Here is a 16,400-nt window from a genome sequence, read left to right on the forward strand (position 1 = left end):
TAGTTAACTATTCTTTTTTTTTTTTTTTTTTCATTCATCAACCTCGGCTTACCCGCTATGTAAATTATCTTTGTGTTTGAGTATATTTTGACGTACGTTTCATAAAGCTCAACCGGCAACTTGTGCCCTATACTACTTCAAGTAGATTAATATATTCAAGTGTAGATTGCATTGCTGGGTATCTGGACTAAATCAATGTCAAAAGCAAATGGGACACGTATGTGTCCAGGAAGAACCGAAAAAGAAACCAAAGAACAATGCCACGTCTTAGTACGCCAGAGCTTATAAATAAAAAATAAATAAAAAAACCAGTCTATGGTGCGCCACCCTCGAGTCGATAGTCAAGAGACCACAATTTCTCCCACGGACGAGATCGGCCGTTTTGTCGACGATCAGACGCCGGCCGAGAGGGCAAAGAAGCGGTGCTACTTATGTTTGGCTGAGCCGATGCAGAGGCAGGATCCTAAGCCAAAGGAAAACGATTAGTACCGGTATCAGATTATATTAAAAAAAAACAGACCCGGAAAAGTCGGAAGATAAATAAGTCCTACTTTTCACGGGCCGGAGGGCAGGTTACGGCGAACCTCGTCGAAGGTCGGAGCAGCCTCTCGAGGCTGTGTGCCGGCATCACCTTCGGCAAGGCGGACAAGATCGGTCGTGGAGTCGGCAGCGTGCTGCGACGGCGCGGGCGTGCCCCGCTTGGAATTTGAACTCTCGCGGCGGCTATCAAGGCTCCTAGATAGGGTTTTGGCAATGGCGCCCTCGTCCACAGCACGCTTGAGGCGGATGCTACCCTTGGCATCGACGTGCGCCGATGCAACTGTGCTCTTTGCTAGCCCCGGTGTGGCAGGCGCACCGGGCTTCTCTTCTACGGCATCGAGGAGATACCAACGGAGGCCATCTGAAAGCTCGAACGGATTCTCGTCGGCCAGAGAGGTGACGTCGCTGGCGGCCCCGAGGGAGCGACGGTCTGGAGCGATACCGTTCATTGATTTGGACAGATCTACAACTCGTTCCTCGATCTTGGTGATGCGGGCGAGAAGCCAGTCTCGAGCTTGTAGTTTGTGTGAATCTTGTTCGCGGAGGAAATAGTGCGGCGCGCCAACGTTGAAGGCTGCCCAGGAGCGAATGGCCTGATTCCGTGTGGGAAGGAAGAGAGCAAGATCGCCTTCTTTAAAGGATCTGTAGGCGATCTTGTCATGAGCCTCGCTCTGGACTCGGTGGTATTTTTCACGATAGCCTCGAGCTTCCTTTTGCCATTTGCGAGCTAGGAGTTCGATGTCCTTGACGCGTTTGACAACAACATCACCAAAGAGGGCCACGTCGAACTGAGCTAGACTTTCCATGAAAGCCGAGAATTTGTTCTCTTCGTCCTCCGGGCTTTCGGCTTTCATCCAGTCCAGGAGCGCGGTATCCGGCTTCAGGGATACAATACCGGACTGTGCGAGGCTTTCGCCCAGGGCCAATGATGCACTAAGCTTTGAAGCTCGTTGAACAAGGAGTTGACCGTCTTGCTGAATGATGGTGAACCCCAATTGTTCGAGCATCCGACCCAGCTTCTCAACCTGCGCGAAGAGCTGACTGGAAAGCTCGAAGGACTTAGTACCTCGAGCTTCGGACCGCGCGACAGCCTGTTTCTCAGTCTCCGAAGTGCTCCTTGATTTTTTCTCCCATTCCGCAGCCTGATCTTTCAAATTTCGGGCTTCACTCTCAGCTTCAGCCAGTTTCCGCGACATCTCTGCCTGTTTCTGTTGCTCTTCGGCGATCTGTTCACGCAGCGCATCGGAGCCACTCTCTCCAGTAATTTGAGAGTGCAAGGAATTGTACTTGGATCGCTCTTTGTCCAGTTCACTAGTCAAGTCATTCGACTTTGACTGCGCGCGTGACAGCTCTGTAGTTAGTCGCGACAATTCGGCCTCGCGTTCGTCGAAGCTCTTCGTCCGCTCTTCTGCCTCCGATTCGAGTTTGGCAATATGTTCTTCAAGGGCCTTATTCTCGGCCATTGCCTGAGAAGCACTCGATTCCGCACTCTTGGCGTGGATCGACAGACCCTCAGAGAGAACTTCAATGGCTTTGATTAGGTCGGGAATTTCGACAGGCACAATACCCCCAGGGGAGAGGTTTATGAAGATAACCTGGAGGGCTTGGTAACTTTCCTGCTGCTTTTGTTCGAACTCCATTTGTCGGTGCTCGAGATTATCAATCTTAGCCTGGAGGCCTTCTTCTCGCTCTTGCCGAGTTTGAATCTGTGCATTAAGATCGATGATTTCCTGTGCGTCCTCGGCGGAATTGGCGTGAGCATGTTCAAGGTCGGCTTCGAGCTGATGCATCCGGTCGTCAAGTTCTTGTCTTCCATGCTCTCTGCTGTCCATAAGTCGATCAAGCTCTTCTTCCATTTCCTCGGTACGGAGTCTGAACTTCTTTAGCTCCGAGTCCAGATATCGGCGCTCGTCTTCGAATTCGCGCTGGCGCGCTTCAAGGTTCCCTATGAGATCCTTTTTGGTGGATTGGGCTTCTTGGAACTTGTCGGAGTTGGTTTGCCGCTCCGCGTGGGCTTCCTTGTGGAGTCGCTGGACCGCATCTCTCTCGGCCGCTAACTCTGCTTCAAGCGTAACAATGCGCTGGACAAGTGCTTTCTCTTCGGGAGACTGAGTCGCAGAGACTCGCCTCGAAGACATTGATGACCGTCTAGAGAATGTATCAGGGTGAGGAGATGCAGGTGAACCGGGGAAGTCGGGGCCGAAAGTGCCGCTCGATGGCCGGCTGAGCTGACTCTGTCGGTGCAAAAGGTCTTCCAATTTGCGGACGCGACTGTCAGACCCCTTGATCCTTTCTTCTAGCTTTGTCTTTTCTTCTTGTAAGCTACGGACGGAGTCATCGGCGCGTAATATAGAGCTCCGGCTCAAGTCAAATACGCTGCCTTGTTTGAACGCTTTGGCCCGACGTCTTTGCTGCCGAGTTGGTGCATCCAGCGCCTTGAGTTGCTGGGTGAGTTCTTCCGCTAAGTTGGTCAAGGAATGAGTGGTTTTTAAATCGTCGATGTAATACTCGATCTCTTTCCGGGCTACTTCGGGCCATTCCTCATCCTGACCTTGAAGGTTGACTTCGATTCCCGGCGTGGTGGAATCAGTCACAGTCATAAAGTCCCCCATATTCTTTAACCATTTTTTTCTGCGACGTTGTTCTTCGTCCCTCAAAATTGCCATCTCCTCGGCCAGCGTCAAGGAGTCAGTCTTAATCTTCTCACTCCATTCTCGCCGCCGCACGGATTCGATAAGAATCGACCCATATACCATTGGCATTTGAAAGACAGAGCAGATAACCTCAAAGGCATTACTCCCTATGTCCAGATTGACCATTCGTGCGTTGGCGTCGGCAAGTCTGGACTCAAGGGAGGAAATCGTGCGCATATGCTGAATGGCCGCTTTCTCCGCGGTCCCCCGGCGTTGCACAGCATGCTCTAGTGCAGCTTGAAGCTCGACGCTGATCTCCACTAGCGATGGAAGAAGGTCCTGGGTATGGCTGAGTGCAAGTCTTGATATATTGGCCAACGTTTTCTGGTTGTTCGGCAGGCCGAGGACATGCTCATAATCAGACTCAATCTTCTTCGCAATAGTCTCCACTTCTTCCAGCCACCCATCTACCCCGTCGAAATTTGAGGCAAGGGCGTCTTCTACTAATTGTTGAGTGTCCGAGGCGATGTCGCCGATTGCCTTTTCAATTTCATGGACGCTAGCAACAAAGTCGGCCGACACAGTTGCTGCCTCTGATCCAGCCCGTTGGACCTCGCCTACATCGACAAAGTCGCGCAGCGTTCCGGTTGGTCGATCCTCGTCCATTTTAGGCGTGGACGGGCGTCCAAGAAGAGGAAAATCCTTACGTGCCGGGATATTATCCAGTGTGGAGAGAGCTCGTTGCCAACCATCTAAAGCGGCCTGCTGCTCTTCTAGAAGGCTATTCGCCCATGTCTGCGCCTCTTGGAACCGATGCTCTAGGTTACCCACATGCGACTTGAGATTCTCCAGGGCCACGCCCACCGCGCGATTTATAACATCGGTTCGCTCGTTATGTTCTCGGAGGTTCTTATCAATCGACCCACAGCGGCTAGACAAGTCCAGTGCCCAGTTGCGCCGTGCCATATATAGGTTCCGCCATGCCTGAAGGTCGTTCGAGTCTTTCAGTGTAGCCGGGGGACTACCGGGTCGGAATGGTTCAGGAGGAGGTCGTTCCGGAAACTCGACGTCACCTGGTTCACTGACGTATTGTCGGTCATATACAAAGATCTCATTCTGCGATAGTTGCCTACGAGTTAGCCTATTTCCAGGTCATGATTGATATTCATAATGTTGTACCTCGGTAGCAAGCGTTTGGATCTTGACATTCTTCCCCCGGGCGGTCATCAAGATCTGCCGTGGTGGCGGAATAGATGTATTTCGAACGATCCATGACTTCAAAGCATCGGGACTAATAAAAATGGACAAGCGTCAGCTAGAGTTCGGATAGATCTATTCAACATAGATAAATAGCAATGAATATAGTGGAGACATACGAGGCAAATGCCACTGGATCGGCCAGGAAATGCTCCCCGGTGTGAGCAATGTAGATGTGCAACGACATTACCTTCCTCCGCACCAGGCGAGCTTAGATGCTCAGTAGAGAGGAAAGTGAGAAGTATTTCCCAAAAAGGAGACACCTGCCTGTAAGGAAAGAAAGAAAAGAATGAAAGTCCTGAAGCCCCGGTCAGGCTGGTCAGTACGTTGAAGGTTGCTCCGCAACCTGTGGCCGGGGAAGCTCGCCCACCGCCTCCGGTCTCATCTTCATATCACCAGATAGGCCCGCATTCATGGGATCTACATCAATGGCTGGAAAACATGGCCAGTCGCTGCCTCACCTGCAATCTGGTGAGGTGACACTATTAGAATACGCTGCAGATGACTATCGCGATGTCGTGACTCTATCGGATAAAGAGGCCTTGGTACTGCAGCTCTACAACCAGATCCAGGAACAGCAACTAGAAAAGGCATTTCTCGAACAAGGTATATGCTTGTTTTTTTTGTTTAATTTTTTTTCTTTCTAATCATTTTCACCCTGTTAGAACTGGAATCATTTTCGGGCGCGGATGCTGAAGAACAGCTCGCAATCGCGGAACGTGAGCTTCTAGAGGCCCGATCTACTTATACAGTCAGGAGGAAGGCCGTTCGCACCATCCTCATGACTGAGCCTATTCTCAAAGCTGTCCACCTGAAGGCTGCCACTCCTGCTGAGAGGTATGTACCCATGAAGAGCTCTTAGACTAGACCGAAGTCTAACAAAGGTATACGCAGAGCCATTCTTTGTCTGGTGAATCGTCGCGATGTGCTTGCCCTTGCACACGAGAACCTCGCGTCGGCACATACCTTGGTGATGAGGCAGCTCTCAAACCTACAAGTAAAGAATCTCCAGATCAATCGCGAAAACCAGGAACTAGTGCGCCAGCTACTAGAGCTCACGAAAGAAGATTCATCATGGAGAGAGAAGCTTGAAGACCCCGAGCTGTTACCGCGCCTGGACAAGTCTGAAACTGATTTCAAGGCGCGCAAAGCTCAGTGGGAGACTATGAAGTCCATCGCAAGTGCTGTAGTTGTTGCCAGTGGACTAAATTGGGCCGATGACGACATGTTGCGCGCGTTGGTGCTGGATGAAAGTGATGACTGATGTTTGTTCTTTTTTGCGACGCGGCTTGCCCGTTTTTTACATTTCTTAATTCCGACCATCAACTGTACATGTACTTAGGAGCACAGGCGCTATACAATAATACCCAAGTCACCGGGACATTTGATTTCTGTTCCTAAGAAAAAAAAAAAGAGAATGGTAATTTTAACCGAATAATGTGGACTGGATAATAATTATTACACCTGGGCAATGTGTTCCATCAGTACTGCAATTATGACGGCTATACACAGCGGTGTACTCTGGTCGCGTCTGAGAAGTAAGGGCTCTGCGCTCGGATAATTGCATAACTATCACTTTTTAATTAGCTAGCGATGAGATATCAATTTGGAGTCCACAATACACTTTCCTGTCGGAAGGCGTGGAACTGTACAGAGTACTCCGTACATTACGGAGTACAGGTGGATTAGCCCTCCTTACACATCCACAGTACTGCAGTATCAACGGTATGTGTAAAAAAGAAGGGTTTCTTTGAGGGAACACCAGAATGTCCATGCGTGGTCTATGCGTTTGGACTTGACAATGTCTACAGTACGAGTACGGACTTTTGCTTTTAGTAATCTGAGGCATTTGACGGATTGGAGCACATTACCCCGTAGATGGAATATCCATGCAGTCTACTCATATTGGAAAAGATATCCAGGCTGGATTCAGCTTGTGATGATGGTGTGATCCGGCTCTGTAAGGAAGGAGTCTAACCTTTAAGCCGTCCCATACCGTCTCACTTTGTAACCTATCAGTCTAGGCGTGGATAATGCTCGGACTAAGAAAATAGCGATAACTCTATGCCACATTATGCCACATCCATCCATGCTAGTTAGGGTCTAGAACACGTATGCCCTTTATCAACAGGTCTAACAGGTCCCTTCCTAAGTACCTGCCCAGCCGAGTTTCCAATTGAGGTTACGCTAAAAGGGTACGCCACGATTATGATTGAGCGACCAGTCAGTCGCCCTTGCCTAAGGATGATAGTTGAGTACTTGGTACGAGTACTCACACTGTTGTGTACACACCTCTAGACACGCGTTGCGTCCGTGATGATTAGGGTTTGTGTCATTACACAGAGTTCTCAACCGAATGATATTGACACCGAGAGCTTAAGTAGACCGTGTTTTCGGAATTCTTATTCTATCGACCAGGGGACTAACGGTACAATACTCCGTAGTAAACTGGGATCTGTCTTTCTAGGACCGCAAGTACCCCGTACAATAATAATATGTACCTGCACATGACCTTGCGACTCGCGACCAAAGCCACTATACGCTATACCATATGGAAGCAAGTCCATGATATTCCATGCCTGTACACAACAAACCCTGCCCGACCTAAATACATGGAAATGCTTGATTTGCTATTTGTACCTTCGTCCAGGGGTTCTCCGGACTCTTTATGACATACATCGGTGCCTACTTGCCACAACTGTAGACATCATTGCTGCATTATTATTAGCAAAATGTTACAATATAAGCCATATTGTACGGAGTATGTATATCAAATCAATGGCAAACGCTCCACGGTAATGATAAGTACGAGGTACTTGCCGAGCAGATACTTCCACTATGGAGTTACCGCGTACCGTGTACCTGTACGTTTGCGCGGTTATTAATATGACGGAGCGCAATCCACAAGTCCCAAGTGCCGGAATGATGGTCTTGTTTCATAACCCGTGGACGCCGTATTGAATTCTCTAATCGGTACAGCCGCCCACAAAGATTGGCCTAAAAAAGAAAAAAAAAAAGAATGTATACAAATATATCATAGTGAACAATCTAAATGGAAATTCTGACGGTAACCTGGGGGAAATAATACGTAAATTTCCAGAAATCAGTGACGAATAGTATGGTGGACGGCGTAAGTTACGGGTATTGATCATACGTTTTCTCCCAGCCAGTCAGCGAAACCAGTGCCTTTCCCTTGCTGTGGCCCCCCTCTCTTTGCTACTACTACGGCCCTCCCCCCTCTACTCTTCTCTTCTCTTACTATCTTCCTACACTACCAACTCCCCCATACAAAAACTCCCCTTACAAAAAAAGGTACTGCATATACCCCGAGTTCTATAAATCAACACTTCGCAATCGAATTTCCTCCACCACAACCACCACCCCCTTTTTTTTTCAGTTCTTTTGGTCCTTGCAATCCTTTATTTTCACCTCATTGCCTGTCTTTTTTTTTCCCAATTTGCGCCGACCTTGCGATCGCGCGCTGCACCTCGATCTATGTTTTTGTCCACCTCAACTAACTCGCAATCGCACAGTTCTTTTTCTTTTCAAAACATATTTCTAATTTGTGATCATCAAATTCATGTGAGTTGGTCTCATCCCTATCATCTCAAAGCTCTGTTTTGCCTCGGTCGCAAGTGATTGGTTGCGCGCAACGCGTCTAGCCAACACTCGCGTCTGCCCTTCTCATCTCCCACCTCCACTCCGATCTCATTAAATGTTATGTCGATTGCGCATATAAACCTTCACTTGACTCAATCGCGCCTTTCGTTTCTCCCGCATGATATCTATTGTGCCAAGAATCCTCAGAAACCACATCTAACCTTCGACAGTCATCATGCCTAAGGAGACCACCACCAAGACCACCCGCAAGGCCCCCGAGAAGCGCGTCCAGCGCCGCAAGAAGGGTAAATTCGATATGGAAGTAACCTCGTCGTCAACGGCTTGTACTAATTGACTTAGATCCCAACGCGCCCAAGCGTGGTCTGTCCGCTTACATGTTCTTCGCCAATGACAACCGCGATAAGGTCCGCGAGGAGAACCCCGGCATCAGCTTCGGTCAGTGAATTGATTCCCCAGCTCCATTGTACTTGTCTAACACCCCCACAGGCCAGGTTGGCAAGCAGCTCGGTGACAAGTGGAAGGCTCTGAGCGAGACCGACCGCAAGCCCTACGATGCTAAGGCTGCCGCTGACAAGAAGCGCTACGAAGAGGAGAAGGCCGCCTACCTTGCCAAGGCCGAGGAGGAGGAAGAGGAGGAATCCTCTTAAACGCCCTCTAGCTTCACTTCGTCTTTTGCCTCTGGGCGTTTGTGTTTCTCTAATGGTTCTCCTGATGTTTTTTTCGGACGGTTTCGTGCACGGTTTCTGGGTTTGGAGGACGGCTGGGGTTTACTTGCTTCTGAACTGTTCCTCTTTGCTCTTATCGAGGGTATTAAGTTATCAATGGGAAATCTCAACCTTTTTTTAATTAGTGTCAAGGTCAGTCCCGTTAAGCTTTAAACGATTGTAAAAATAGCAAGCAAGTCTTGGCAATGTCACTAGCTTGAGGGGATGATTCAAAATCAGGATTTAGTCTGTTGTGCGAGGGGTCTTGTGTGCCGCGTTCAGATTCGCCTCACTTTAGGTCTGATCTTCGGCTGTCGAGCTTCGGGGAAGCTTCGGGAGCTCTCCAGAGCTCTTGAGCTTTTTTGCCCCGCAAAATCGGGCGTTTCTCACCGCCTGCGTCATTCACCGCCCTAAGAATCCGGGGTCGAAGCTCGAAGCTCGAAGCTTAACCTTGGGTTTGTTTCAGATGCTGTAAGAATTCCAACCAATATTGCTTCATCTACTAATCGGAAATCTTATTGGAGAGTCTAAATCTATGTTGCAGGAGTCAAACAAATGCCACCCGGATCGATCACAAGGCGTTATCTAAGACTACGATGTACACTATCTGGAGCTTGGGCTCGTGAGACCTCCGACCCTAAGCTCGATCCCGATCGATGGCTTTCCTTTTCCATTTTGATGCTCACACCTTTCTTCACTGCCCATCACCGTATCATTACGTGAACAGATGGCTTAAGCGATCGTTAGATCATACCTCTTTCCCAGAACTTCGAAATCAACGCTTTCCGTATAATTTGGTGAAATTGAGATTAATTGAGTGGGTATATATTTCCTTTTCTTCTTGGGGGGTATAGAGTACCTTTCATGACTAGTTTCGAGAATTGACTTCGATATTTCATTGTTTAGAGATACGCAAGATCTACTGTTTCTCATGATTACATCTGACTCCTACTTCTGTCAAATACCAGTTTCTTAGACTTCAGTGTCGCGACCTCCTCGCCTGTTGAATTAGGCTGGTCTATCATGTTTCGCCCCAGCTGCCTCGAGCATGGAAGGAACCATCCCATCTAGGACTCTTGATCGATCAGCAAATATGGGCTATAAGGCCCGTTTCTCGTGTGCCTTCTCCTTTACCCCCTCGCAATAATCGCACGGTGTGTTCATTTTGATGCCGTCTAATAGCAAAGAGGTCAAAGACCTCGCAGTGGCCAGCAGCGCTCCATCACCGTACCAATCGTTCACATGAAGGCAGAGCGGGCTGACCGTCCAGGATTAATCGCGCTACCTCAAGCTATACCTCTTCATACGCCAAAGTCAACGATAACATCCGCTAGTAGAGCGGGACATTTGTTGGGTCTATAGTGCCTATCGTTGGGAGTCCAGCACCGTCTGTATGTGAAGGGCGGTGTCTGGTGTTGCCCGGGTTTCTTCCAACCAAGGAATGTGTAACTCGCTATATGGCATGAATCACTACGGATGTGAAGTGGGGATTAACAACACCATCGGACCCTCGCCAAAACCCGCTCAAGACCCGTAATTCGGTGGTACTTGCTCGACATTACCTATATATAGACTTCGTTCGGGTTGTGGGGAATAGAAGTCTGGCAAGAAGCGCATTTATCCAGAGACCTCAGGGAAATTAATTAACTTAGTAGGATTGGCTTTCTATTACTCGATTTTACTGGGTTCCTCGACTTTGATATCATATGCAAGCAATCCGGGAAAGAGTTTATCTGGAAAATATGTATGCCACGTATTTTACCTAGTGGGGCTAGTTATATCGGGCATATCTCATGTTAGACAGTTTGTTCCCTCTCTATATGGAGTATTACCCCAAAGCGCTCCTATGATTGGTCTAACTGAGAGCCATAAGCATAAAATTGACCACTTCTCCGCACTTAGGGCCGGGAAGACCCTATGAACTGAAGCTTATACCGAGCTTATAAGGGTATACAGAGACATTCTCTACATTCTCTACATCCTCTATACATCCGTGAACAAGCGGTCTATGAGAAAAGCGAAAGAGATGACGAGGAGACCAAGACTCCACAAGCCCCGCCATTCGGGCGTGAACACGTCGGTCCTGGGACAACCCTGTCTCGAGAGCCTCATGGGCAAAGATTTTTTCTTTCCCGCTTCTTATCTCGAGGGCTTTCTTTCCGTTTTTCGTTTTGTCTTTTCTAAATAATGTTAATTGTGCGCATGTGAGCCTATTGGCCTATTATTTAGTTCCTAATTTTTTCCCTAGCCCCCTCCCCCTTCGAGAGAGCCCTCCCCACCAGATCCCTCCGCACCTCCCCCAAGAAAATCACCAACCCGTATATGGCCTAATCCTGTACTATAAGATGGCTCAGGCTCTGCGCGCGTCTCGTGAGAGCGCCGACGACGTGGCGGCTGGTTTTTATACATTCCGAGACCCTCTCCCAGAACACATGAGCGAGATCTCGGCGCTCTTGTCCGAGTTATTCGCCATCAGCTCATCCTTGTCCGCTTTGCAACATCTAGCAGAAGATCCCCGAAATCGCCGCTATTTTGAAATGATCAAACCCGATTTGACCGTGGTGCAAGCCAGTTTCACATATACAATCGAGGATATCGGCGATGTTTTCAGACGTCTTGATGGCCCAGATGCTAGTCCAGCGATGTACAAGCGCACATGGGCATTTATGAGTCGGTTCTTTTGGGATCAATCAAACTACTCCCTGGCAGCCCGCCTAGCCAAGTATAAGACGGCCTTTAAAGAGTTCTATGACTTGGTAAGAGAGTAGGTGCTCCGCCAGGCAAAACTAGTAGACAAGCGCATGCGTGTACTTATTCCTGGTCGTTATTAGTGGTCACTATACCTCGTCGGCCCTCGTGATGCTCGTCAATCAATTCAAGGCCTTACTCTCCATACAAGATGGTCTGTTCGCTGCTCGCTTTGAAGGCATGACACTCCGCCCGGATGACTCGCCTATCAGACACCGCCCAGCGACTCCCCCGAGCCCGGTGAGAGAGCGCCTCCCAAGGGAGCGCCCGGTGAGGGAACGTCCGACGAGTGGCCGCCCGGTAATTGACCTGAACAGACGGCGCCGGAGGTCATTCGAGCGCGCTCGGCCGTCGCATATGTCTCCTCCGCCAATGTCGCCTTCCTCCGGCACTTCTTCGGATTTCCCGCCGTCTGTCCCGGATATCCCGCTCTCGCCGTTCACTTCTACATCCGCGAGTACTAGCGCGGATGTTATTCAAGAACACTGGGCCAAAGATACATTCGGGTGTAATACTACCAACACTCCTCTACCGTCTTCAAGAGAAAAGTAAGTTATAAATAGCTTGGTTTAGTTCTCAGAATTTGGCTAACATATTTTGGCAATAGGTCACGCTGCTGCGGAGAATCTCAACCTGGCATTAAACAATCAATTAAAGACAAGGGATATGAGGAACTCATTCACCTGCAAGTTGCGAAATTTTACTCCTTTAAGCATACATTTTAACACAGTATAGATGCCTAAACGACGAGTCCGATATGCGTGTGGCCTTTTATCTAAGGAAAACAGACCATCGTGTCCGCATCCTTTGCAAGAAGCCCCACCGGACGGGGCCTAGCGACTACTACTGCTTGCCGCTGAATTTACTCGAGCTCATGCGAGATGGCTCTTGCCTCCGACTGTGCAGGCGGCGGAATCATGGAACAGAGCTTGTTTTATGGACCCTATTGAAGTTCAGCACATTGGAAGGTCAGCAATGCTAATCTGAAAGCCCCGCCTTGGGCTGTCGAAGTGACATACTTACAGCTTTATCTTTCAGATCTAGTGATATTCCATAACGTATTCCTCGCCTTGCGCTCCCAGGATGCAGGCCATCCTATAGGAGAAATCCTAGACCACGAGCTGACACACGAACAGCAACGCTTTGGAGCGTGAGCAATCCACACCATACCAAGGATAACTGAGTTCAGACAGGCTGATATCTTCTAGCCCGATCACCGACGATGGGTACATGCATGCGCTGCGCGTATACAAAGACACGGTGACTGGAGCCGTAAGAATGCAGGCGTCAGTCCACCTAGGCGAGATGAATCAGTATGTCAAGCGTCAATTGTACGAATTAAACATCGAAAATGAATTCTAATGAAAATGAACACAGCACACCCGTCTGGACAGCATTCGTCACCCACAACCTTGGGAAACGCAGTTGGCTTAAGTTGCAGGGTTCCAAAACGGTGATTGTGCGTGATATCAAGCCCATCATATTTATGTCTGTCGATGATTACGACCCCCCGCAGACCTCACAAGGTTATCATATCCTGGAGTTCACGCGCTCTTCTGGTAAGTGGTTGGACGCAACGGTCTCGAGTATTGTTGACTGATTGGACGTTTGTTTAGATGCTCGGATGTTCGTGGATGTCATGGATGAACTGGGCGATTGAGTTATGATAGGAACAGTTGGACTGATGGTTTTTAATTGGAATCTCTGTTCTGACATGATGATTTATGAGTTATGTTGATATGATTGCGATGATTCAAGATTTCAAGAGCCGTGGATTTCTTTCTAGTAGTCCCGATTGCTAGTTTGGTACCTCTTTGGACTTATGTATGTCTATAATGGATTGTCCTCGCCGTGGGTCCTCTACAGCTCCATGGCTTCTTCGCTCCCATATTTCTGCTAGGCCTAAACGTAGACTAGGTTCAACCAAAACCATTGTTTAGAAATAAATTCAAGCCAACTTACTAGGGGTATCACATATACAAAAGAAACGCAAAGTAGAAACCAGAAAGCACATTGAAGCGCGAGCAGATGCGATGGAAAGGTGATGAGGAATCACTTGGCCACATGCGGAACATCATGAAAGAGACTTACGAAGTGTCTATATCCTTTGCAGCGTTGTTATCCCCTGCAAAGCTAGCGATATCTTCTGGTTCAGGATGATCCATGAACATGTACCGTCGTGCCAGTGGGCATGTAGTCCAGTCATACGGGGGGTCGTACTCAGGGTACAGCCATTTTGAGGGGGGTGGTTTAAGTGGAGGGGCTACCTTTGGCTCGGGGTTGCGTTCGGCTTCAAGGTCCTCCAGGCGCCACGTCTCCATATTTTCCTTAAAAAGTCTTTGGATCTCTTCGCATCGCCACTGTAAATGAGCCTTGCGCTCAGCCATCCGTTCCTCGTCCGTTTTCCGCTTGGATAAAGTTTCCTCTCGCAGAACTCGGAGTTCTTCCATCTGCTGCTTGCGCTCCCCCTCATCGGTCGAAAAGCTATAGAATCCAGTTCCACGGTTGCGAATCTCCGCTTCAGCCTCGTAATGCTTCTTCTCCGGCGGGGTAGGCGAGCGGTCACGACGAGCGGCGAGATGGGACATGTGCGACGCAATGTTGGCATCAGGATTAAAGGCTTCAGTCTGAACGGCCTCTCCATAAATCAAATTGTCAGGACGAGCAGGGCGCCAGCGTTCTTGGGCAGCTTTGGCACCCGCTTCTTCATCCATGGCGCGAGAGGCTTCGGCGGCTTCGGCGCGAGTGCCACGGCGAGACCGGCCAAATTCGTCTTCGTAGGAAATAATGGATGCATTGTCGTCATCGGACTCATCTTGCTTGAGTTGCTCCTCGCTTGCGTGCTTGAGATCGAAATCAACCAATACGTCCTTCTCCTTGCGTCTTAGTCGGGCTAGGTAGGCGTCCGGGTCGGATGGATCAGCCGGCATGTCATCATCATCACTATCACCGGCAAGATGCAATCCCTTCTTCATATCTTCGTAGAGGCGCGCCTTTTCCTGCATTCGACGTCGAGACCGGCCCAGTGTGATGGCGTCAACAGAGCCAATGTCCTGGGTGCTCCTGTGAACTTGCTTGAGAGCCCTGTTGTCATCTGCAAGATCGGCAGCTGCACGCTTCTGAGTACCTTTGTTGTGCTTTGAAAAGATATCAGACTTCGGATTCTTGGAGGGACGGTGGCGTCCCCGCGACGAAGCGGAGGTCGCATCTTGGGCGATGAGTGAAGAGAGCTGAGAGGTGAAGGCGAGGCTTGAGGAGGTGACTTGTTCGGGTTTGGTCTTTTTTGGGCGCGGCTGCCCGTAGAGGGAATCCTGATCAGCAGGCATGATAATGTGAATGATACACGTGTAGTGTCAAGAAGTTACAGGTTTCACGCGCGGAGTTTACCGTATTTCCTACAGCCACCGGCTTATCGATAAGCCAATATACACCGCCAAACCTTATGTCATTTTCTGCCGCTATTGATGACTAATGCCGATATTCGGGGCAGCCCCGCACCCCCACTACTCAGGTGAATCGATTGCGCCGTGAGTCAATTGATTGTTCTCTTAGTTTTGATCTGATATTGAACTCTTGACTGAGAATCAGAAAGTTAAGCTGATCGAAATAATCAAGAAAAAAATCATCAATCAGCAATATGTCGGCTAGTCCTATCTACCTTGGTGTCATTGGTAGGTGTCCCTCACTACTGAGCTTTAAAAGTCCAACCAATTGAGTACTAACGATTTGATCAATTAGGTGTCGGAGGCGTTGGTACGGCCTTCCTCCAACAGCTCGCTCATCTCCCCAATGCGCCCCAGCTTGTCCTCCTTGCCCGTTCCTCCCAGACCCTCATTTCCCCGACTCCCGCCTATTCGCCGGCCATCCCCGCCGCCGATTGGGCCACAGCTGCTGCTGCACCATCGCTGACCAAGAGCGGTGCCCTTCAGGCCGAAGAAATTGCTACATACCTCGCCTCCGCACCTGGCCGAGCCATTTTGGTCGATAACACTTCTGACATTAGCCTCGCCCGGCAATACCCCACATTCCTCAAGAAGGGCATCTCAGTGGTGACACCCAACAAGAAGGGATTCTCCGATGACCTGTCCTTGTGGAAGGATATCTTTGCCTCTGCGGCTGAGGGTAAGGCCCTCGTGTACCACGAGAGCACCGTGGGCGCCGGCCTGCCCGTGTTGTCGACCTTGAAGGACCTGGTTGCTACCGGCGATGAGGTCACCCGCATTGAGGGTGTCTTCTCTGGCACTCTGTCCTTCCTCTTCAACACCTTTGCCCCTGCATCAGGTGCTTCTGATGCCCAGTGGAGTGCTGTCGTCGCCCAGGCTAAGGAGCTGGGCTACACCGAGCCGGATCCTCGTGATGACCTGAACGGCATGGACGTTGCACGCAAGCTGACCATCCTGGCCCGTATTGCTGGTCTGGAGGTTTCCCGCCCTGACTCTTTCCCTATTGAGTCGCTGATCCCCGCTGAGCTCGCATCTCTGCCTTCATCCGCGGACGGCATTACTCAGTTCATGACTCGTCTCCCTGAGTTCGATGCCCAAATGGCCAACATCAAGGACACTGCCGAGAAGCAGGGCAAGGTTGTGCGCTACGTTGGAAGCATTGATGTCGCCGCCAAGGCTGTCAAGGTTGGTCTGCAGTACTTTGATAAGGACAGCGCCATCGCTGGTCTGAAGGGCAGTGACAACATCATCAGCTTCTACACTAAGCGCTACGGTGCCAATCCCCTGATTGTGCAGGGTGCCGGTGCCGGTGGTGAAGTTACCGCCATGGGTGTTTCGGCCGATCTTATCAAGGTTGTCGAGCGCCTCCGCTAAATTGCGAGCTTTGGAGGCCTAAAATAATAAAACAAAAAATTTGACAATGCATATAAAGAAACGCCCTTTCTGAGTCCAAG

The 16,400-nt window shown here is 49.6% G+C and overlaps 6 protein-coding genes across 6 annotated transcripts; 4 read left to right on the plus strand and 2 right to left on the minus strand.

The window, feature by feature from the left end:
• Window positions 1-554: 554 nt before the first annotated feature.
• atg11 (autophagy protein ATG11) lies at window positions 555-4,617 on the minus strand (the record flags this gene model as incomplete). Its single annotated transcript, XM_057182511.1, has 3 exons — window positions 555-4,289; window positions 4,353-4,464; window positions 4,550-4,617. The coding sequence occupies 3 exons, from the start codon at window positions 4,615-4,617 to the stop codon at window positions 555-557; spliced, it is 3,915 nt and encodes a 1,304-aa protein (XP_057043961.1).
• Window positions 4,618-4,858: 241 nt separating this feature from the next.
• On the plus strand, window positions 4,859-5,694 carry N7518_001584 (centromere protein H; the record flags this gene model as incomplete). The annotated part of the gene is made up of 3 exons (XM_057182512.1): window positions 4,859-5,036; window positions 5,096-5,267; window positions 5,325-5,694. 3 exons carry the CDS (start codon window positions 4,859-4,861, stop codon window positions 5,692-5,694), a joined length of 720 nt encoding a protein of 239 aa, XP_057043962.1.
• Window positions 5,695-8,265: 2,571 nt separating this feature from the next.
• On the plus strand, window positions 8,266-8,698 carry nhp6 (high-mobility group nucleosome-binding protein; the record flags this gene model as incomplete). Its single annotated transcript, XM_057182513.1, has 3 exons — window positions 8,266-8,335; window positions 8,391-8,486; window positions 8,538-8,698. The coding sequence occupies 3 exons, from the start codon at window positions 8,266-8,268 to the stop codon at window positions 8,696-8,698; spliced, it is 327 nt and encodes a 108-aa protein (XP_057043963.1).
• Window positions 8,699-10,942: 2,244 nt separating this feature from the next.
• On the plus strand, window positions 10,943-13,163 carry N7518_001586 (uncharacterized protein; the record flags this gene model as incomplete). Its single annotated transcript, XM_057182514.1, has 8 exons — window positions 10,943-10,959; window positions 11,004-11,519; window positions 11,587-12,051; window positions 12,239-12,471; window positions 12,542-12,653; window positions 12,712-12,816; window positions 12,881-13,062; window positions 13,120-13,163. The coding sequence occupies 8 exons, from the start codon at window positions 10,943-10,945 to the stop codon at window positions 13,161-13,163; spliced, it is 1,674 nt and encodes a 557-aa protein (XP_057043964.1).
• A 427-nt stretch (window positions 13,164-13,590) lies between these two features.
• N7518_001587 (CCDC174 family protein) lies at window positions 13,591-14,829 on the minus strand (the record flags this gene model as incomplete). Its single annotated transcript, XM_057182515.1, has 1 exon — window positions 13,591-14,829. One exon carries the CDS (start codon window positions 14,827-14,829, stop codon window positions 13,591-13,593), a length of 1,239 nt encoding a protein of 412 aa, XP_057043965.1.
• Window positions 14,830-15,140: 311 nt separating this feature from the next.
• On the plus strand, window positions 15,141-16,320 carry N7518_001588 (homoserine dehydrogenase; the record flags this gene model as incomplete). Its single annotated transcript, XM_057182516.1, has 2 exons — window positions 15,141-15,174; window positions 15,242-16,320. The coding sequence occupies 2 exons, from the start codon at window positions 15,141-15,143 to the stop codon at window positions 16,318-16,320; spliced, it is 1,113 nt and encodes a 370-aa protein (XP_057043966.1).
• Window positions 16,321-16,400: the final 80 nt, after the last annotated feature.

Source organism: Penicillium psychrosexuale, assembly GCF_028828465.1.
Source record: "Penicillium psychrosexuale strain IBT 29551 chromosome Unknown utg000002l, whole genome shotgun sequence".
Classification (NCBI taxonomy): Eukaryota; Fungi; Ascomycota; class Eurotiomycetes; order Eurotiales; family Aspergillaceae; genus Penicillium; species Penicillium psychrosexuale.